Source organism: Sorex fumeus, unplaced genomic scaffold (genome assembly GCF_029834395.1).
Source record: "Sorex fumeus unplaced genomic scaffold, SorFum_2.1 ptg000135l, whole genome shotgun sequence".
Lineage (NCBI taxonomy): Eukaryota > Metazoa > Chordata > Mammalia > Eulipotyphla > Soricidae > Sorex > Sorex fumeus.
The window spans coordinates 794,498-817,509 of NW_026606192.1; the positions used below are offsets into that span (position 1 = coordinate 794,498).

Below are 23,012 nucleotides of genomic sequence, written 5' to 3' on the forward strand. Positions count from 1 at the left end.
ATGCTGATGACCAGCAAGACGCTGATTTCTGGTGAAATCCCAGGAGCTCCATTTCACCAGGGCTAGAAACCATAATGCCTGGGAAAATAACGTGTGTGTATTAGTGTGAGTGTGTGTGTGTGAGTGTGTGTATTAGTATGTGTGTGAGTGTAACAGTGTGTGTGAGTGTATGTGTTAGTGTGTGAGCGTGTGTGGTTGTGTGTATTAGTGTGTGAGTCTGTGTGTGAGTGTGTGAATGTGTGTGTGATTGCGTATGTGTGAGTGTGAGTGTGTGTGTTGGGGCAGCAATGCTTTGGGGTGGCTCATCTTTCCCATCTTGCTCTTGCATCCCCAGGGTAGTGCTGGACCTTCCTCCTCCTTCTCCTCCTCCTCCTCCTCCTCCCCCACCCACCTTAAAACCTTTGCAGGCCCGGGATGCTGCCCCGCCCACACGCCTCCAGGCCCCGCCCACACGCCTCACGGCCCCGCCCACAACCACCACCGCTCAAATGCTGGCAAACCCCGCCCACTGGCCAGGCCCCGCCCCACAAAACCGGTCCCACCCACACGATGCCAGGCCCCGCCCCATTCACTTGCACACCGACCGGCCCCGCCCGGTCACCGCCCACTCATCTGCATGTCCCGCCCCGGGCCCGCCCACTCGCCGGCAGGCCCCGCCCCGGCCCCGCCCCCGGCCTCCCGGGCCGCCGGAGCTGGGACGCGACCAGCCGGAGCCACCGCGCCGCACCCGTAAGCTCGCGCCCCCGAGCCCCCGGGGGTCCCCGCGCCCGGAGGGTCCCTGGCGCCCTTGTGCGCGCAGAAAGCCCGCGGCGGCCGCGCTTCCCCACTTCCCGCTGCTTTGGGACGGGCCCGAGCGTGGGTCCGCTCGCAGGGCCAGGTTGCGACGAGCACTGGGCAGAAAGTCCAGCGGGGGCGGGGGGAGGCGATCCCGCGGGGCAGCGATGCAAAATGCGCCTTCGGGGCTGCTGCTGCCGGGCCGGGGGTCCGCGCGGCGGGAGGGGCTGGGCCTCCTCTCCGCCCACGTCTGCAGAGCGCGCCCCACCCTGCGGGGGTCGGTGGGGGGGGTCCCGGTTAACCCCCTGGAGGGTCCCTGCGACCCTGCTCCGGGGCGGCGAGGGTTAACGCGGGCCCGGGGACGCAGCGCGGCTCTGGTCTGCAGCTGCCCCGAACGGCCTTTGCAACAACTTCCTGCGGGCAGGACCAGAACCGGGCCGAGCCGGGTCTCCCCAAAGCGTCGCGCGGGGCGCTGCCGCCCAGCGGAAGGGTCGCGGGGGGCTTCTTCCCGGCCCCAGCAGGTCCGTTCTGCGGAGAACCTGAGCACCAAGGGCCCTGCGAGCCCCCAAGGGGTCCCGGGTTTCGCAAAGGGGAAGGTGGGCGAGCCGGCCCCGCGGTCCCTCCGTTTCTTGCGCCGTTTCTTGCGTTTTGTTTTCTGCTTGCAGAGGGTCCAGCTTCGGCTTTTTTTTTTTTTTTGGTGAAAAGCTGATCTTTTTAGGGTTGTCTCTCCCAGCTGGTTCAGGCCCGCCTGAAGGAATCACGCATGTTTCTACAGCCTTTGGAGACACCTTTTGGAAGTTGTCAAACCCACAGGAAAAGGCAGCGCTCAAACTTTTTTTTGAACTGAGAAGTAAACTTGGGAGCAAACTTGAAGAGTTTTGACTTTTCAGTAAAGACCAACACTGGCTATTTTCGTGCCCATATTATCACTTTTTTTTTTCACTCTTCTGGAACACCAAGATGTTTATTTGGTGTGCAGGGGGGAAAACTGCTTTCCTGGAAGTCAAGATTTTAGATTCCAGACTGAACCCAATAAAATTAGGTGCAAGGGACTTGAGAGGTAGTGCCGCACCATGTGTGTCCATAAGCATTTCCAGAAGTGAGCCCTGAGCACAGAGCCAGGAGTGAGCCCTGAGCACAGAGCCAGGAGTCAGCCCCGAGCACAGAGCCGGGAGTGAGCCCTGAGCACAGAGCTGGGAGTGATCCCTAAGCATTGCCAGGAGTCAGCCTTGAGCACAGAGTCCAGAGTCAGTGCTGAGCACAGAGCTGGGAGTGATCCCTGAGCACAGAGCCGGGAGTGAGCCCTGAGCACAGAGCTGGGAGTGAGCCCTGAGCACAGAGCTGGGAGTGATCCCTAAGCATCGCCAGGAGTCAGCCTTGAACACAGAGCCCAGAGTCAGTCCTGAGCACAGAGCCAGGAGTGAGCCCAGAGCACAGAGCTGGGAGTGATCCCTGAGCACAGAGCGGGGAGTGATCCCTAAGCATCGCCAGGAGTGATCCCTGAGCACAGAGCCAGGAGTGAGCCCAGAGCACAGAGCCCGGAGTAAGCCCTGAGCACTGCCGGTGTGGCCCCCCGAACAAAACAAAATAGTAAGTAGGCATACAGTATGAGCCAATTATTTTTATCGCTGAATACAATGAATAACACACAGAGGAAACAACACTCAGAAGAGTTACTGCGAGACTTCTCCCCCAAATGTCTACAGTTTAATTTATTGTGTTTTTTTTGTGTGTGTGTCCAGGTTTTAAATTTTCACTTATTATGAACATGTTCTTTGTTTAAATTTTATTAGAGAAAGTTGCAGATTTTTTTTTTTTTTTTTTTTTTTTTTTTTGCTTTTTGGGTCACACCCTGTGATGCACAGGAGTTACATGCACTCAGGAATTACCTCTGGCGGTGCTCAGGGGACCATATGGGATGCTGGGAATCGAACCCGGGTCGGCCGTGTGTAAGGCAGACGCCCTACCCTCTGTGCTATTGCTCCAGCCTGAGAAAGTTGCAGATTTTAAGGACCTTGCAAGTAGAAAAAAAAAATGGTTGTCATCCTTCTAAAGGATTGTTCGTGTTAAATATCATTGGTCCGGTGATCCAGTCAGGAGAAATAGCCCACGGAGGTGCACTTGTCTCACACACCAGCTACTTCTGGGTCTGCTCACACAGGTGGCCTCACGTCTAGGTTTGCGGCATCGTCATCCCATTTGTGAAAAGACGTTAAAGTTTGCAGGGGCGGCAGGATGGGCAAGTCAGGGCTTCCCTGCCTCTGACCCTCTCGGGGCGTTTGAGGACCCTGTGCCGCGTGGGGGGGGGACAGGTCGGCTGAGTGCCGGGCAAACACCCCCGGGACTGGCCCTCTGGCCCTCGGCCTCTAGTGATGGATGCCCTAGATTTCTAGGCTTTTTGCTTTTGTTTTTGTTTTTGGGCCACACCTGGTGATGCTCAGGGCTGACTCCCAGCTCTGTGCTCAGGGTTGACTCCTGGCTCTGTGCTCAGGGCTGACTCCTGGCTCTGTGCTCAGGGCTCACTCCCGGCTCAGTGTTCAGGGCTGGCTCCCGGCTCTGTGCTCGGGGCTCACTCCCGGCTCTGTGCTCAGGGCTCACTCCCGGCTCTGCTCAGGGCTGGCTCCCAGCTCTGTGCTCAGGGCTGACTCCTGGCTCTTTGTTGGCGTCTGGCTCCTGGCTCTGTGCTCAGGGCTCTCTACTGACTCTGTGCTCGGGGCTGCCTCCTGGATCTGTGCTTGGGGATGACTCCCGGCTCTGCTCAGGGATGACTCCTGGCTCTGTACTTGGGGTTCTCTAATAACTCTGTGCTTGGGGCTGACTCCCGGCTTTGTGCTCGGGAATGACTCCTGGCTCTGTGCTCAGGGGTCTCTACTGGCTCTGTGCTCGGGGCTGATTCCCGTCTCTGTGCTCAGGACTGACTCCCGGCTCTGTGCTCGGGGCTGACTCCCGGCTCTGCTCAGGGCTCACTCCTGGTTCTGTGCTTGAGCATCACTCTGGGAGGCATACTGGTACCAGGGATGAACCGCTTCAGCCTCGTATGGCGGACTCCCTCCCTGCAGTGTGATGTGTTTAGGCTGTGGAAACGGTGTGCTGGCGGGCTGAGTGTAAATCGCGAAGGCTCGCTTGGAGGCTTGTAGTTTTCCGCTACTATGAATAATGTTTCGCCTCAGACTTCTTCTGTAAATGTTTGTAAACACGATTATTTACTTCCTGTGGAGAGATTCTCCACCGTGGATTTTCCAGGGTCCGGCAAAACTTCCACCCTCACACACTGAAGCATCGCTGTGGCAACTGTGTTTCTCAATGAGGCCCTCCCGCAGAGTAACAGTATCCAGCTGTCTGGGGGCTGCGGTTTATTTACTCTCTGGACACTCTTGCCTTGAGTGTCTCAGAGGCAGTGCAGAATTGTAGCACGACCCAGGAAGACACCCCCTCAGATGTCAGCCTTAAGTAATTGTTCAGGGACTGGAGCAATAGCACAGTGGGGAGGGCGTTTGCCTTGCACGCGGCCGACCCGGGTTCGATTCCCAGCATCCCATAGGGTCCCCTGAGCACTGCCAGGAGTGATTCCTGAGTGCAGAGCCAGGAGTTGGCCCTGAGCATCGCTGGGTGTGACCCCAAAAGCATAATAATAATAATAATAATAAATTTTTCAAATAAAATGGCATCTTGTTTCAAGTTGTGTTTCTTTCCACAACTGTCTTCACTGTTTAACCACAGTAACTCAGGGATTCCTCCTGGCTCTGCACTCAGGGATCACTCCTGGTGGTGCTCGGGGGACCCTGTGGGATGCCGGGGATTGAACCTGGGTCAGCCACATGCCAGGCAAACACCCTCCCTGCTGGACTGTCACTCTGGTTCCCTATTTTCAAAAATTCGCTTTTATTTGAACACCTTGATTTACCAAACTGCTCACAGTGCAGTTGTTTCAGGTGTTCAGTGGCCCAGCAAGAACCGCCCACCAGGGTGACCACCCCTCCACCAGTGACCCTGAATCCCACCCGCTCCGCCCAATTTGCACAAACTTTTGAGAATGCCCGGACAAGATTTAATTTAGAATTTCTTAGTCTGTGACTCTGACATTTTATATCGATGTATGTTGCTGTGAGAAAATGCAGTGAGTGGGGTTTTTCACATTCTGAGTTATGGAAAGGTCCATGGCTTTTGACTGTTTTACTCCCATTCAGCAAAACATTCTATTTTATCTTTTTAAAAAATATTTATTTATTTATTGGTTTTTGGGTCACACCCAGCAATGCACAGGGTTTACTCCTGGCTCATGCACTCAGGAATTACTCCTGGCAGTGCTCGGGGGACCATATGGGATGCTGAGAATTGAACCCGGGTTGGCCGCATGCAAGGCAAATGCCCCTATCTTTTTTTTTTTTTTTTAGTTTTTTTTTTAAGGGAGTATTTGGGCTTCCTGATTTTGAGTGAAACCAACCAAAGATATGATTCCTTTCTGGTTCTTATTAATCGTGGCAGTTGGCTTGTATCAGAATGGTTATCTGATCATTGATTTTTCTTTTTTTTTTTAAATTATTTATATTTATTTATTTAGGTTTTTGGGCCACACCTGGCGGTGCTCTGGGGACCATATGGGATGCTGGAGATCGAACCCTGGCCGACTGCTATATGAGGCAAATGACCTAACTGCTGTGCTATCTCTTGGGTCCCCTTGATTTTTATAGAGAAAGATCATTATATTATCTTTCCAAACAACACAGCCACAACGTGGCAGGTGTGGAGAACGAGATGTCCTTTCTCAGGGTGACCCTTTGGGTATAAAACGATTTGTTAAATTCATCTGTAATTTCAGAATGGAAGCCAGGGAGATGACTGGAGGGCACCTTTTGCCTTGCACGTGGCAGGATTAGATTAGAACCCTCAGCACCAGGTAGTGGTCCCCTGCGAGCTGCCTGGGTCACTCCTGAGCACTGAGCCAGGCTTGGCCCCTGAGTACCCCCAGTCTGGCCCCCCAGGGAAAGGCAGTACAGATAATGAGTGAATTGAACTGTTGGGTGCAAAAGTCTCCAGCAGAAACATTAAGATAACAAATGGCTTTTACTTTGAGCCAGTAAAAACACTTCCTGTTTACCCTCATGATGTCTGTGATGTGTCCTGATGTTTAAGTTCTGTTTGTTGCATTTGGCTGGGGGTGTGGGGCGGTGCAGCTTATTAACAAGCAGGTGGCAATGAGAGAAAAGTTGGAGCAAGTGGCCCCCCTTGGTCATTTTGCATTCGAGTATCTGGGTCAGAGTTTACGTCCTGGGTTGTAATCAGTTTCTGACTAACTGGAGCATCACTGATGAAATCATGCCATTGTGATTCCGGCTAACTAGCGCAGTGAAATGCAGGCTTGGAGGATGAGGGTGACTACGGATAAGAGGAACAGCTCTGGTTTGCTTTTTCTACAAACATGTTCCCTTTCCCCTGCTGGTTTCCAGCTGATTCTTTTTCCTTGTCTTGCTATTCTCTCCCCGACACAGGGCTCTGTCTCCCCTCACCGGCCCGTGGCAGTTTCCCGGGCTGTCTCCACTGGGTGTTACTTCATCGCATGCTTCGTTTCGATATCTCCACTTCCCATTGAGATCATGGGGCATTTGTCTTTTTCCTCCTGACTCATTGCGCTCAGCCGGATTCTTCACAGATCACAGCTAACGGTGTGATTTCATCTTTCCTCATCGCTGAGTACTATTCCACCGGGTCCGTGAACTTTAGTTTCATCATTTGCTCATTGGGTGCTCAGTGTCTGGGCTGTGTCCAGACTGGGCAATGCTGTGAGGACATGCATCGCCGGCCAGGGGTCCTCATGGGTTAACGTTTCAGTGCTCGGGGCATGGATGCCCAGCAGGGCAGCACTGGGTGATAGAGAAGCCCTCCGCCCCCCCTCCTCCTCTTCCCCCCTTTTCCTCTTCCTCCTCTTCTTCTTCCTCTTTTTCTTCTTCCTCCTCTTCTTTTCTTTTTCTCCTCCTCCTTCTTCTCCTCCTCCTCCTCCTTCTCCTCCTTCTTCTCATTCTCCTCCTCCTCTTCCTCCTCCTCCTCCTCCTCCCCCTGCTCCTCCTCTTCCCCCTCCCCCTTTTCCTCTTTCTCTTCCTCCTCCTCTTCTTCCTCTTTTTTCCCTCTTCCTCTTCTTTTCTTATTCTTCTCCTACTCCTCCTCCTCCTCCTTTTCCTTCTCCTTCTCCTTCTCCTCCTCCTCCTCCTCCTCCTCCTCCCTCTCCTCAACATACAAGTCTTCACGACAACAGAATGTACAAGTGACCAAACTGATGGAAAAAGAGCAGAGAAAACAACAAACCAAAATTCATAAAGGCAATGGCATGGGAAAGATATCAACACTTTATTTTTTTAAATTAATTTTTTAATTGAATTACAGTGAGACATGCAGTCACAAAAAGTTGTTCATGGTTGGGTTTCAACCATGTAATGTTCCAACACTGTCCCCTCCTCACTTTCTCTCTCTCTCTCTCTCTCTCTCTCTCTCCTTTTGGGCATGTGGTTTGCAGTTTGCAATACGGGCACTGAAAGGTTATCATGAATGTCCCTTTACCTACTCTCAGCACTTAAGCACTCAGCTCTGGTCCAGAGTGATCGTTTCCAACCTTCATTGCCATGATGGTCCCTTCTCTGTCCTGCTCTTAATTTTCCATCAGCCATCTCTGTGGCTGAAGCGAACAACAGTCTCCCGGACCCTGAAGGAGGGTCACGGCTCCGGCCCTGGCCCCCTGCCGACCTGGTTGTCCCTGTTCTCGAGATGGGGGGGTGGACCCTCATTTTGTCCTGCGTTTCCTGGTGACCGTGGTGGTGAGCCCTTCTTCCTCTCGGGTTCTCTGAGGAGTCAGTGTGGTGTCTCTCGGTCCCACGGGTCACCCTCAGCAGTGCTTGGTCACTCCAGGGCCTCCTGTGGGGCTGGTTGTTGGCCGAGCTCGGCCGCGTGGGGCCAGCACCTGACTCTGTAACCAGCCTTGCTGGCCCTCACCATTTCTTGATGCGGCTGTTTGGGGAATTTTTGTTCATTTTGTTACTGAGCTTTGTGAATGCTTTTACGTCTCTTGGAAATTGAGCTTTTGATGTGTATCTGGCAAACATTTTCTCCCATTTAGTAGGGTGTCTTTTTTCCCCTTGGAGGGGAGCGGGTTGAGCTTTCCTCCTCGCCCCAACTAGGGCTCCAGCAGCCGAAGACCTCCAGGACCAGCCACCACCATGCTGAGACCACTCTCCGCACACCTGAAGGTACTGGCAGAGGAACAAAGGCATGCGGGTCCCGGGGCTGAGATATCCAAGCCTACTCGGATCGGGGCTGAGCATCCTCCACCCAGAGCCTCCGAATTCCAGTAGGCGGGGGTCACACCCACCAACTGGCCCCCTGGCGCCGTGTAATCCCATCAACGGCCAAGACTCAGAGACTATAAAAACCAGCTTCCAGAACCAACGCGGCCGCGTGACATCTTATTATGACATCTTATTATCTCATTCCTACTTTGGACAAACTGGCAGGCTACCGAATGTAGCCTGTCCTCACGGCAGAGTCTGGCAAACTCCCCGTGGCGTACCCAATATGCCAAATACCAGTAACAATGATGGGTCTCATTCTCGTAAAGAGCCTTGAATATAGCACTTTCTTAAAAATCTCAGGGCTAGGATGAAGGAGACGTTACTGGGTCCTGCTTGAGGCAATCGACGAATAACAGGATGGTCGTGATTCGTGATTTGTGGTGAGTAGGGTGTCTTTTTTTTTTTTTTTTGCTTTTTGGGTCACACCCGGCGATGCTCAGGGGTTACTCCTGGCTCTGCACTCAGGAATCACTCCTGGCAGTGCTCGGGGGACCATATGGGATGCTGGGAATCGAACCCGGGTTGGCTTCGTGCAAGGCAAACGCCCTACCCGCTGTGCTATTGCTCCAGCCCCTGTAGTAGGGTGTCTTTTTATTTGGGGCATTGTTTATTTCACTCTGCAGGAGTGCTTAAGTTTGATGTGGTTCTGCTTTATTTTCTTCTTTATTATCTTCTTCCGCAGTGTGGTTTTCTTGTTGAGGACATCTGACTTCTGAGGTCAGTTTCATTGAGTGTTTCTGCCCATGTTTTCCTGCATGGATTTAATTGATGTTGGTCTGATATGTCTTTTTTTTTTTGCTTTTTGGGTCACACCCAGCGATGCTCAGGGGTCACTCCTGGCTCTGCACTCAGGAATCACTCCTGGCGGTGCTTGGGGGACCCTATGGGATGCCGGGGATTGAACCCGGGTTGGCAGCATGCACGTAAACGCCCTACCCCGCTGTGCTATCGCTCCAGCCCCGTGATATGTCTTTAATATGTTTAGAACTGAGCTTTGTGGATGGTATGAAATAGGAGTTAACATCTCTCCTCTCTCTCTCTCTCTCTCTCTCTCTCTCTCTCTCTCTCTCTCTGTGAGCCAAATGAGTTATCCCAGCACCATTTGTTGGAGAAACCTTCCTTGTCTACTTTTCCCATTCAGCCCCTCTGCGGGTAGATAAACTGCCCATACATAGGGTTTCCCTCTGGGCTTTCATTCTATCCCACTGATCTGTCTTTAGTCCAGGATCACGCACTTTGATTACGAGAGCTTTGTAGTATAGTTTAAAGGTGGGGCTTATGGTACCTCCCGTCTTTTTATCGGGATTGTTTGGACTATTCTGGGAGTTTATAGTTTCATGAATATTTTCCCTCCCTCCCTCCCTCCCTCCCTCCCTCCCTCCCTCCCTTCCTTCCTTCCTTCCTTCCTTCCCTCCTTCCCTCCCTCCTTCCCCCCTCCCTCCCTCCCTCCCTCCCTCTCTCCCTCCCTCCCTCCCTCCTTCCTTCCTTCCTTCCTTTCCCTCCCTCTCTTCTTCCCTCCCTCCCTCCCTCCCTCTCTCCCTCCCTCCCTCCTTCCTTCCTTCCTTCCTTCCTTCCTTCCTTTCCCTCCCTCTCTTCTTCCTTCTTTCCTTTCTTCCTTCCCTCCCTCCCTCCCTCCTTCCTTCCTTCCTTCCTTCCTTCCTTCCTTCCTTCCCTCCTTCCCTCCCTCCTTCCCCCCTTCCCTCCCTCCTTCCTTCCTTCCTTCCTTCCTTCCTTCCTTCCTTCCTTCCTTCCTTCCTTCCCTCCTTCCCTCCCTCCTTCCCCCCTTCCCTCCCTCCTTCCTTCCTTCCTTCCTTCCTTCCTTCCTTCCTTCCTTCCTTCCTTCCCTCCTTCCCTCCCTCCTTCCCCCCTTCCCTCCCTCCCTCCTTCCTTCCTTCCTTCCTTCCTTCCTTCCTTCCTTCCTTCCTTCCCCTCCCTCTCTTCTTCCCTCCCTCTCTTCTTCCCTCCCTCCCTCCCTCCTTCCTTCCTTTCTTTCTTTCCTCCCTCCTTCCCCCTCCCTCCTTCCTTCCCTCCCTCCCTCCCTCCCTCCCTCCCTCTTTCTTTCCTTCCTTCCTTTTCCCCTTCCTTCCTTCCCTCCCTCCCTTCCCTCCCTCCCTTCCTCCTTTCCCCTTCCTTCCTTCCTTCCTTCCTTCCTTCCTTCCTTCCTTCCTTCCCTCCCTTGCTCCTTCCCCCCTTCCTTCCTTCCCTTCTTCCTTCCCTCCTTCCTTCTTTCCTTTCTTCCTTCCCTCCCTCACTCCCTCCCTCCCTCCCTTCCTCCTTTCCCCTTCCTTCCTTCTTCCCTCCCTCCCTCCCTCCCTCCCTCCCTCCCTCCCTCCCTTCCTTCCTTCCTTCCTTCCTTCCTTCCTTCCTTTTCCTTCCTTCCTTCCTTCCTGGGCCACGTCCAGCTCTACTCAGGGCTTACTCCTGGCTCTGTGCTAAGGAATCACTGCTGATGGGGCTCGGGGGACTGTAGGGGGTACCAGGGATCAAACCCGGGTACACAGCATGCAAGGCAAGCGCCCTGCCCACTGTCCTGTCTCCCCAGCCCCCTGCACGCAAAGCACTGCTGGAGTTCTTGGTAGAGTCTTCTAAACTCCTTCACTGGACATAGGAGCAAGGTGTTCTGCTAATTTTCAAGTATTGATATAATTTTGATTCTATTTCTCACAGCGAAAAGTTCTAATTCAAGGAGATATCTCGGTAAATTAATTATAAAATATTAAGATGGTCACATAGACTCCTCTGCGTGACACCTGTTTTCTGATGAGGTAGCAACAAGGGCTTTATATTTAAAACATATAAAAGGCTACAGCACCTTCATAACTTGTTTCTTATCCTGGGTGTGAAGCAAAATAGTTTTTATTTTGCTTTTTGGGTCCCACCTGGCGATGCTCAGGGCTGACTCCTGGCTCTGCACTCAGGAATCACTCCTGGCAGTGCTGGGGGGCCCTATGGGATGCCGGGGATCGAACCCGGGTCAGCCGTGTGCAAGGCAAACGTCCTCCCCGCTGTGCTATGACTTCAGCCCCTCTATTATGTCTTTGGAACTGGTGCATTTTATCTGCTTATCAAATGTAGGTCTAAGGTCTAAGGCCCTCCCGTTGATCGTCGATTTGCTCGAGCGGGCCCAGTAACGTCTCCATTGGAGACCTTGTTGTTACTGTGTCTGGCATATCGAATACTCTCGGTAGCTTGCCGGGCTCTCCGAGAGGGGCGGAGGAATCGAACTCGGGTCGGCCATGTTGGCCGCTTGTAAGGCGAACGCCCTACCCGCTGTGCTATCGCTCCATACTCCTTTATTATCTTTGTTGTTTGTTTGTTTGGGGGTCTCCCATAGCACAGTGGTAGGGCGTTCGCCTTACAAGCGGCCAACATGGCCGACCCGAGTTCGATTCCTCCGCCCCTCTCGGAGAGCCCGGCAAGCTACCGAGAGTATTCGATATGCCAGACACAGTAACAACAAGGTCTCCAATGGAGACGTTACTGGGCCCGCTCGAGCAAATCGACGATCAACGGGAGGGCCTTTACCTTTACCTTTTGTTTGGGGGTCACACCCAGCGATGCTCAGGGCTGACTCCCAGCTCTGCAGTCAGGAATCACTCCTGGCGGTGCCCGGGGGACCTAGGGGAGGCTGAACCTTTTCAGTTTGTCTTAGATGGATGGATTGCTTCATCAACACCTCAGGAACTATGGCCCTGTCAAAAAGACAGTGCTGTGCAGATTGTACTTTCGCATGTGGAAAATAATGTCTAGGTTTGATTTTATGACTCTCTATAGCATGCCCTAGGAAATAGTGAAGGAAATGTATATATTTATTTTATTTATTTATTGAATCGCAGTGAGACACACAGTTACAGAATCATTCATGATTGGACATTTCCCAACACCCATGTCCTGGTTTCCTCCTACGCCTCCTGACTCTTTGGCAGACACGGTCTCTCTGTCTCTCGGTGCTTCTCAGTCTCTGTCTTTAGGGATCAGGGGCTCACAGAGGGTCCCGCTGGCCAGTGCGGGCTCTCTCGGGAGAATCTGCTGCCCTCTCTCCCTGGTTAGGCTTGGATGTCATGGACGAGGAGGAGCTCAGCCAGGCCCATCATGGTGCCGGCAGCCCGGCTAGTGACCTGCAGTCTGACCATTGTAATTAGGTTTGTTTACAAGCCCCTTCCTCTAATTATTAATCAATCTTTGGCTTTGGCGCCACACCTGGCCGTGTCAGGGCTGAACCCTGGCGCTGTGCACTCCTGAAGGTGCTCAGGGACCCTCTGGGTGCTGGCGATCGAATCCTGCTGGGCAGTGAGCTGGGCAAGCGTCCTCCCCACTGTTCTGGGCGGCCGGCCCCAAGGCCCTTCCCTCAAAAGTGGAAGGGAAACCGAGCCCCAGGGAAACCGAGCCCCAGAGGCAGCGGGAGAGGAGTGAGTGGTCAGCAGGCAGGGTGCACTGTAGCCCCTCAATGCTTGAGTGTAAATGAACGCAAGGAGGGAACCGGCTCCTTGAGAGGTAAACGTTTATTTTAGTTTTGGAGGGTGGGGGGCACACCCGGCAGTGCTCAGGGCTGACTCCTGGCTCTGCACTCCTGGGTCAGTCCTCAAGGGGCTCCTGGATCATGTGAGGTTCCCGGGATCGAACCCTGGTCCACTGCGTGCAAAGTGAACGCCCTCCCTCCTCTGTCCCAGAGGGAAATATTTAAAAATAAAATGGAATTGAAGCTGCACTGCACCACCCTGTTTCAGGTGCGTCACGAGTCGGGAACCCAAGAGGGGTTGCCTGCTTGAGGGTGAGGGGACAGGGAGGGGTGTGGGAACAGAGGTGGGCAGGGCCGAAGTGAGCGGGGTGGAAGTGACCCTGGCGGAAGTGAGTGCAAGCGGGTGAGTAGGGCGGAAGTGAGTGCGGTGGAAGTGAGTACAGTGGAAGTGAGTAGAGGCGAAAGTGAGTAGGGAGGAAGTGAGTACAAGCGGAAGTAAGTGCAGGCGGAAGTGAGTACAAGTGGAAGTGAGTAGGGAGGAAGTGAGTACGGTGGAAGTGAGTACAGGTGAATGTGAGTAGGGTGGAAGTGAGTAGGAAGGAAGAGAGTACAGCGGAAGTGAGTAGGGAGGAAGTAAGTATAAGCGGAAGTGAGTAGGGAGGAAGTGAGTACAGCGGAAGTGAGTACAAGTGGAAGTGAGTAGGGAGGAAGTGAGTACAGTAGAAGTGAGTACAAGCAGAAGCGGTATGGAGGAAGCGAGTACAGCGGAAGTGAGTACAGGTGGAAGTGAGTATACAAGCAGAAGTGAGTAGGAAGTGAGTACAAGCGGAAGTGAGTTCAGTGGAAGTGAGTACAGGCGGAAGTGAGTACAATGGAAGTGAGTAGGAAGGAAGTGAGTACAGGTGGAAGTGAGTACAAGCGGAAGTGAGTACAGGCGAATGTGAGTAGGGAGGAAGTGAGTACAGGCGGAAGTAAATACAGGTGGAAGTGAGTAGGGAGCAAGTGAGTATAAGCAGAAGTGAGTACAATAGAAGTGAGTACAGTGGAAGTGAGTATAAGCGGAAGTGAGTAGAGAGGAAGTGAGTAGGAAGCAAGTGAGTACAAGCGGAAGTGAGTAGAAAGGAAGTGAGTACAAGCGGAAGTGAGTACAAGCGGAAGTGAGTAGGAAGGAAGTGAGTACAAGCGGAAGTGAGTAGAAAGGAAGTGAGTAGGAAGGAAGTGAGTAGGGAGGAAGTGAGTACAAGCGGAAGTGAGTAGAAAGGGAGTACAAGCGGAAGTGAGTACAAGCGGAAGTGAGTAGGGAGGAAGTGAGTAGAAGTGGAAGTGAGTACAGCGGAAGTGAGTAGGGAGGAAGTGAGTACAAGCGGAAGTGAGTAGGGAGGAAGTGAGTAGAAGTGGAAGTGAGTACAGTGGAAGTGAGTAGGGAGGAAGTGAGTAGAAGTGGAAGTGAGTAGGGAGAAAGTGAGTACAAGCGAAAGTGAGTAGAAAGGAAGTGAGTAGGAAGGAAGTGAGTACAGCGGAAGTGAGTAGGGAGGAAGTGAGTACAAGCGGAAGTGAGTACAAGCGGAAGTGAGTAGGGAGGAAGTGAGTAGAAGTGGAAGTGAGTACAAGCGGAAGTGAGTAGGGAGGAAGTGAGTACAAGCGGAAGTGAGTACAAGCGGAAGTGAGTAGGGAGGAAGTGAGTAGAAGTGGAAGTGAGTACAGTGGAAGTGAGTAGGGAGGAAGTGAGTAGAAGTGGAAGTGAGTACAGTGGAAGTGAGTAGGGAGGAAGTTAGTAGAAGTGGACAAGAGGAAGAGAGCGGAAGTGAGTACAACGGAAGTGAGCACAGGCAGGAGAGCGCACGGCGCCCATGATGTGGTGCCAGCAGGTGGGTGGCGCTGGCCAAGCTGTGGGGAGATGCCCACTTGAGGGGCCGGACCCTGGGCAGGTGGAGGGAGGAGGGTCCTGCCCCAGCCAACCTGTGTGTGGCCCGAGGAACCCCAGTACTGAGGGTGGGGTCCCATGCTTTGAGGTAAGGACCCCCTACTGCGGGGTGGGGACCCCCACTGAGTGCTGGGGACCCCCACCGCGGGGTGGAGCCCCAGTGCCTGCCCAGGCCCAGGGGGCAGAGGGGCTGCCCAGCTGTGGCACTGTTGGCAGCTTCGGGTGTGGGCCCAGCACCCCAGGGTGCGGCCAGAGCCCCTTGGGCTGGGGGAGCCCCAGGCCATGGCCGCGGCAGGGCGACCCAGTGGGTCTGGGGCTCCGAGGGTGTGTGGGGAGAGGGGCTTTGGCCCCGGGTACAGAAGCTCCCTGGGTCCAGGGCCTTGGAATGGAGGCTCTGGGCGCCCTCCCAGCCCAGTGCTCAGGGTGGGCCGGGTCACTGCTGCCAGCCAGCACCTTTGCCTTCTTCTGTGTCTCCTGCTCGGTTCCCTCCTCCGGGACAGCCAGACCCCCAGGGAGCCCCCGGGAGCTACAGGCAGACGTGGCCTCGGGAAGGATGACTCAGGACCTGCAGCCTGGGGTCCTGGGTTCCCCTCACTGGCTTCAGGGAGCGGAACATGGTTTGTGAACGGGGACAATCTGGCATGGGGCAGGGAGAGCCAGCCATGGAGGAGGGGTGGGCCCCACCTGAGCTGGAACCCACAGCCGGTGCTGGCTGGAGCGGGCGAGCACTGCTTACGGAGCCAGAACCTGCAGACAGTGCTGGCTGGAGCGGGCGAGCACTGCTTGCAGAGCCAGAACCCTCAGACTGTGCTGGCCGGAGCTAGCTAACACTAACTTAACTCTGTGCAGGCAAGGGGTGTCACGGCAGGATGGCTTGCCAAGGGGAAACGCTCCAAACAGAAGCCCCCCGAGCTCCCTCCTCCCTCCTGGCTTCTGAGGCTTTCATGCACGGCCCTAACTAAACTTCTTCCAGGGGCTGAGGGGGCCAGGTGCTGGGCAGCGGGGAGGGCGCCTGCTTTGCATGGCATTGACCCAGGCGGGGGCCCTGGCCCCTGCAGGAGTGAGCACTGAGCATAGAGCAGGAGTGAGCCCTGAGCACAGAGTGGGAGTCATCCCTGAGCACAGAGCTAGGAGTCATCCCCGAGCACAGAGCTGGGAGTGAGCCCTGAGCACAGAGCCGGGAGTCAGCCCCAAGCACAGAGCCGGGAGTGAGTCCCGAGCACAGAGCCAGGAGTCAGCCCCGAGTGCAGAGCCGGGAGTGAGCCCCGAGCGCAGAGCCGGGAGTGAGCCCTGAGCACAGAGCCGGGAGCCAACCCTGAGCACAGAGCCGGGAGTCAGCCCTGAGCACAGAGCAAGAGTGAGCACTGAGCACAGAGCAGGAGTCAGCCCTGAGCACAGAGCCAGGAGTGAGCACTGAGCCTAGAGCTGGAGTGAGCACCACTGGGCATCGTCTGAAAGCAGAACTGAATCGGACAGGGTTCAGCCGTGTCCCCCCAGCATGGGCATGGGGGTCTCCATCCTGCCTCGGCCCCCAGTGGGCTGTTCCTGCCCCTCCCCGAGTCTGTCCCGCCCCCGTGCTGGTCCCTGGGTCGCCCGGGGCTGCGGGGTGAGGGTGTGTCCAGCATCAGGTCCAGCCCCCTTGGGCCCCAGGAGGGCCGAGTACCCCGGGGGGCAGGTGGACAGAGCAGAGGGCAGCCCCTCTGCCCGGGAGGTCGCCTGCGCCCCCTCGGGGAATGTCCCAGGGAGGACCCAGCCGCACACGCCCTCCCTGGGTCTCGGACCCGCCCCTCCAGTTCCTCAGTCACCTGTTCTTCTGTGCCCAGGTGTGCAGAGACCCTGTTGTATCTCAGCCCTCACCGGGGACAGGTCCAGGGGAACTTCCTGGAGGAAGAGGCAACTTGGGCACACGGAGCTCTGTGCTCAGGGCTGACTCCCGGCTCTATGCTCAGGGCTCACTCCTGGCTCTGTGCTCAGGGCTGATTCCCAGCTCTATGCTCAGGGCTCACTCCCGGCTCTGTGCTCAGGGCTCACTCCTGGCTCTTTGCTCAGGGCTGACTCCCGGCTCTGTGCTCAGGGCTGATTCCCGGCTCTGTGCTCAGGGCTCACTCCGGCTCAGGGGACCTTATGGAGTGCCGGGATCCAGGCAGGTTTGGCCGTGTGGACGGGCAGCGCCTGCCCCCTGCACTCCTGCCCTGCTAGAGGTTTTGCCGTCGGGGGGGCTCTGCTCCTTCCTTGTTCCGTCCTTGTTCCCCATCCTGCGCTGACTCTCAGACTTTAGCTGTGGCCCTTGCAGTGCTTGGAGGTTGTTGGGGAACCCCGGGACTTTCTGTTCTGTTTCTGACCACATCCGCTGAGCTCTGGTTCCTGGAGGGCTTGGGGGGTGCATGGGGGTCAGGGATGGGTTCCAGGTGGTCTGGGTGCCTGGCAGCCTAAGGGCAGACTCTGTGGGTGGCCTGTGTGGGGGAAAACACAGAGAACCCGGGGAGTGACCCGCACCTGCCTGCACCCTGCTTACGGGGAGACACAAAGGCCCCTCGGGAATCTGCCCGCTTAGACCTTCCGAGACCGCAGAGGCCAGGAAAGCCCCTGAGCCGAGCCAGCCTGGGGCCCTCGTGTCCCAGACCAGAGCGAAGAGCAGACGCCAGTTGGGTGCCGTTGTTGTCGTTGTCGTAGGCGGTCGGTCAGCCACCCGCGTGCATTTTCCCGTCCTGCCGTCCCCCGTCTCTGAGGGTGTGGCCATGTCCCCTTGCATCCAGGGCAGGAGGCTGGGGGTCAGGGGACAAACAGCTCGTGGGCCGTGCATGGGCCTGTGGTCTGGGCCTCCTGTCCTGGTGCCCTGCTAGGCGACCGGCGGCTCTGTGCTGGGGTCTGGTTCCTGTCCCCCTTCCCGGAAGCGGCCAGGCTGACCACACCGGGCAGAGCTGCCCACCACTGCCTGACTGCCTTGAAGGCGTGTGTGTCCACGGGGCACTGAACTCCTCCTCCTGGGGGACAGCAGCCCCTGGAGCTGGGCAGCTGGCCGTGCCCGCTCACACCCCCGCCTAGGTAGGAGGAACAAGCGTCCATCTGGCCGGAGCATTTTTTTTTCTTTTTGGGTCACACCCGGCGATGCACAGGGGTTCCTCCTGACTCTGCACTCAGGAGTTACTCCTGGCAGTACTCAGGGGACCATATGGGATGCTGGGACTCGAACCCTGGTTGGCCGCATGCAAGGCAAACGCCCTCCCCGCTGTGCTATCGCTCCAGCCTCTGGTCGGAGCATGTTTGTTGCTGTTGTTGCTGGTGTGTCTTGTGTGATTTCGGGTCCTGGGACAGTTCCGTGAGGGAGAGTGTGTTCTCCCAGGGAGGGTGGTACAGTGGGCAGGGCTGTCTCGGTGCTGCAGGAGCTGGGAGTGTCCACACCTGCTGGACGGGTCCTTCCAGGGGCTGGGCGGGGGTCCCGGGTGTATCTGGAAGGGCTGGAAGGGCCGTCGCTGGGCTGCAGAGGGGTCGGGCTTAGAGCACTGGCCTTGAGAACAGGGGACCCCATGTGACCTGACCCCCAGCACCCCTCGGGCCCCCAGGCACTGCGGGTGGGGCCCAAGAACCAGGACAGAGTCAGGGTTTCACCGGAAAGTTTTGCAGGTGCCTGAGGTTCTGATGCAGTGGCTCTGGGCCAGCTTGAGGAACATGTGAGGGTCCAGTCATGGGTGCTGAGGGTCACTCTCTGGGTGGTGGTCTTCTGCTTCTACCCAGCAGGGCTGGGGTGGGCTGGGGATTGACGGATAGAGGAGGTGAGCACAGGCGGTGAGCACACTTCAAAACAGGGCCCTGGAGTGAGCCCTTGTCCTGCTCTCGTGGAATGATCTCACCTGTTGAAAAAAAAAAATTTTATTTTTATTGCATAATCTTGACTGGATTCAAAAACAGAGAAAAAGCAACTTGACCCGGGGTTTTTAAATGACAAACAGTCCAAAAATAATTTTTTTAAAAAATATTTTTATGAATTTCTCATAAGGTGCTTGGCCCATGAAAAAATGCTTTTATGGGATTTCCTAACAAGTACTCAGAATCTGTGTGAACAAATAAACAGAAATTAAACTGGAATATCAAGATTTGTTGGCTTTTCCCTGCGCCGTGGGTGTGGGTCCTCTTCTGTGGAGTGTGTGTGTGTGTGTGTGTGGGGGGGGGGACCAGGGAATTCAGTCCTGGGAGGGAATGTTCCTCTCCTGGGGCCCAGGGTCACTGATTGTCCTTCCGATCTGGGGTCTGCGCCCCAGGGGGGCTTGACAATGTGCCTATTTTCTTTGTAGGTTGTCAGGCCACCAGAGAAAACCTCGGAGTGACACGCCTTTCCCGGCACAGAGACCAGAATGTCGTACATAGACCCTTTCCAGCACATCATAGTAAGTCCCTGCTGCCCTGCGGGCTTTCGGGAGGCCAGATAGTGCCAGGCCTGGGTTTCCCAGTGGGTCGAGCTGCCCGCTTCCTGGAGGTCCCCCTCTGGTCGGAGGGCAGAGCCAGGCGCCCCGAACACTGACTCAGCATCCCCATTGCCTGCTGAGCCCCGTCAGTTGGTGCAGAGATGAGAACAGGATGACCCCGTTGGTGCATTTCTGCCTTTTCTGTCTTTGGCTATACCCGGTGATGCTCAGGGCTGACTACTGGCTCTGAGCTCAGGGATCACTACTGGCGGTGCTCAGGGGACCCTAGGGGATGCCGGGGATCGAACCCGGGTCGATCACGTGCAAGGCAGACACCCTCCCTGTTGTGCTATCACTCCGGCCCCAGGAGAAGTTGTTTTATTTACCAAAACAGGATCCTACATAGTACTGCAGTTTTATTTTATTGTTTGGTTTGGAGGCCACAACTCAGGGGTGTTCAGGGGTTCCTCCTGGCTCATGCACTCAGGAATCACTCCTGGAGGTTCCCGGGTGGGACCCTGTGAGATGGCGGGGATCGAACCCGGGTTGGCCACATGCCAGGCCCACGCCCTCCCCACTGTGCTCTTGCTTCACCCAGGTGAACATTTCTGGGGTGTTTATTCCTCAGTTGTCCCTGGCTCTGCAGTTTTAACTGTACATCTCGGTGGTGAAGGTTTAGCAAAGATTAATTCAAACTTGACTGTGTCATTTACTAACTCCATTCTAATCATGGAGCTGGAGCGATAGCACAGCGGGTAGGGCGTTTGCCTTGCACCCGGCCGACCTGGTCGGCCCAGGTTCAATTCCTCCACCCTTCTCGGAGAGCCCGATAACCTACCAAGAGGATCCCGCCCGCACACTCGGCAGAGCCTGGCAAGCTCCCCGTGACGTATTCAATAAGCCAAACACAGTAACAAGAAGTCTCACCATGGAGACATTACTGGGCCCGCTCAAGCAAATTGATGTTTGGTATTTGGGTCACACCTGGCAGTGCTCAGGGGTTCCACTCAGCTCTGCACTCAGGAATTACTCCTGGCAGTGCTCAGGGGACTCTATGGGATGCTGGGAATAGAACCTGGGTCGGCCGCGTGCAAGGCCAACGCCCTCCACGCTGTGCTGTCACTCTGGCCTCAATACAACTTCTGGACTAAATCCAAGTGTTCATCTTTCTTTTGATGTTTGATCCAAATTCGGGTTTCTTTTTCTCTCTAACAATGACCCTGTTTCAAATATCCTCTGCCACGTGTTAACATAAACCCATCATAAGTCCTTTGATTAATGAATGGCTCCGTCCTTTGGTTCTTAACCCATGTTGTCCCTTGTATTTAAAGTGTGTTTGTGTGTTGGTTTTCTCCTGGGCGTGGGTGTGGGAGGGGAGGCTAGAGCCTCTGGCCTGGGGTGCGGGGTCTGCATTCCTGGGCTGCCTCCCCAGGACACGCCCTCCCGGGCTTGTGAGGACACTGGGCAGCCAGTCAGGTTGGCTTATAGAATTAACCCCCCACTGCCGCTCTCAGAAATGTTCCTGGATTTCATGCACCTGTCCCCGGTTTTCCTTATTTCCTGTGGGAGGTGACTGTGAGGTCTCCTGCAGGACAGCTAATTGGACGGGGACCTTTGACCTCTGCCCAGCAGGGTCAGTCACGGAGAATGAGACAGACGGACACTGAGGCCTCCAGGCGCACGGTGGCCTCTGCAGCAGCTCGAACAAGGCCTCTCTGTTTTGTTTTTGTTTGGGGGTCCCACCCGGCGATGCTCAGAGCTTTCTCCCGGCTCTGCACTCAGGGATCACTGCTGGCGGGGCTCAGGGGACCCTATGGGATGATGCCGGGGATTGAACCCTGGTCAGCCGTGTGCAAGGCAAATGCCCTCCCCGCTGGACTATCTGTCCAATTGCATGATGATGATGATGATTTTGGCCTTCTGGGTCACACCTGGCAATGCTCAGGGCTGACTTCTGGCTCTGCACTCAGGGATCACTGCTGGCGGGGGTCGGGGGACCCTATGGGATGATGCCGGGGATTGAACCCGGGTCTGCACCATGCAAGGCCAATGCCCTCCCCGCTGTGCTCACTCCGGCTCCTCATGGTGAAAATTTCATTAACTACTTAAAACTAAGCTATTCAAGGTAAAGGTAAAGGCCCTCCCGTTGATCGTCGATTTGCTCGAGCGGGCCCAGTAACGTCTCCATTGGAGACTTTGTTGTTACTGTGTCTGGCATATCGAATACTCTCGGTAGCTTGCCGGGCTCTCCGAGAGGGGCGGAGGAATCGAACTCGGGTCGGCCATGTTGGCTGCGTGCAAGGCAGACGCCCTACCCGCTGTGCTATCGCTCCAGCCCTAAATATTTAACAAATATTCAAATAAATATTTAACAAATATCATTTAATATATAACAATAACTGTTATTTTATATTATTTAATGTAATATAACATTACATCATCTAGGTCTAGGACTATCTAGGACATCTTATTATCTAGTTCTTACTCTGGAGAACCTGACAGGCTACCAAAAGTATCCTGCCCACACGGCAGAGCCTGGCAAACTCCCCGTGGTGTATTCAATATGCCAAAAACCAGTAACAATGATGGGTCTTGACCCTGAAAGAGCCTTGAATGTGGCACTTTTAAAAATCTCAGGGCTAGGACATAGGAGACGTTACTAGAGCCTGCTCGAGGCAATCGATGACCAACAGGATGACAGTGATACAGTGATTTAATGTAAATATTATTTCACGATCACGATCACGACCATCCTGTTGTTCGTCGATTGCCTTGAGCAGGCCCCAGTAACGTCTCCTTCATCCTAGTGGTTGTGCTTGTCCGACCATTTCTCTTTGATTTTGAATTTTACTTTCTGCTTTCTTACGGGGCTCCAACTCGGGCCTTAGACTCCACTAGCCTGAATCCGGGTCCCTGCTGTATTTTTTTGTTGCTATTTGGTTTTGGGTTTGGGGGTGGGCCCAGCTCACAGGCTGCTCCTGGCTCTGTGCTCAGGAGTGACCCCTGGCTGAGCCTGTCCTTGGCCAGCTACTCTTTCTCAGCCCCTGGCTTTTATTATTCGTGTTTTTTCAAGACCAGTCGGAGGACCTGCCTCTACTTCTTCTTTGGCTCTATTATGTCTTTTGTTTTTTTCTTTGCTTTTTGGGTCACAACCGGCGATGCTCAGGGCTGACTTCCAGCTCTGCACTCAGGAATCACTCCTGGCGGTGCTCGGGGGACCCTAGGGGATGCTGGGAATTGAACCCAGGTCGGCCATATGCAAGGCAAACGCCCTTCCCGCTGTACTATCGCTCCAACCCCTCTTATTTTGTCTTTGGAACTGGTGCATTTTATCTGCTTATCAAATGTAATACTCCTTTATTATCCTTGTTGTTTGTTTGTTTGGGGGTCACACCCAGCGATGCTCAGGGCTGACTCCTGGCTCTGTACTCAGAGGTCACTCCAGGTGGGGCTCAGGGGGACCCTGGAGGGTCCTGGGGAATCGAACCCGGGTTGGCTGCATGTAAGGCAATCCCTTCCCTGCTTATCTGTTGCCCCAGCCCTTCTTTATTTTTATTTATTTATTTTTGGCATTTTGGGTCACACCCAGCAATGCTCAGGGCTGACTCCTGGCTCTGCACTCAGGAATCACTCCTGGTAGTGCTTGGGGGGGACCCTATGGAATGCCAGGGATCGAACCGGTTGGCCGCATGCCAGGCCAACGCCCTCCCCGCTGGACTACTGCTCCAGCCCTCTCCTCTACTTTTGAACTGTAGTATCTGTAGTAAATTTCCCTCATGCATTAATGGTACTTGTAATGGGTGTTTTTTTCATGTTTCCTGGCTAGGGTATGATCATTTTTTTTATCACGCAATTTGCATCAGCCCTTTTTTTAGGGCTGGAGCGATAGCACAGCGGGTAGGGCGTCTGCCTTACACGCAGCCAACATGGCCGACCCGAGTTCGATTCCTCCGCCCCTCTCGGAGAGCCCGGCAAGCTACCGAGAGTATTCGATATGCCAGATACAGTAACAACGAAGTCTCCAATGGAGATGTTACTGGGCCCGCTCGAGCAAATCGGGCCTTTACCTTTACAGTAGAGTTGGAGTTTGAAACCTCTTCGACATTGAGAGTCAC

General features: G+C 54.8%; 1 protein-coding gene across 1 annotated transcript in view; it reads left to right on the forward strand.

Annotated features, from left to right (window-relative positions):
• The first annotated feature begins 696 nt into the window (after window positions 1-696).
• PLA2G4A (phospholipase A2 group IVA) overlaps window positions 697-23,012 on the forward strand; it is a 100,771-nt gene continuing 78,455 nt past the window's right edge. Inside the window, exons 1-2 of the mRNA XM_056106615.1 lie at window positions 697-729; window positions 18,787-18,879. Coding sequence (XP_055962590.1) covers window positions 18,847-18,879 — 33 coding nt within the window. The 5' untranslated portion in view covers window positions 697-729; window positions 18,787-18,846. The remainder of the gene's footprint in view (window positions 730-18,786; window positions 18,880-23,012) is intronic.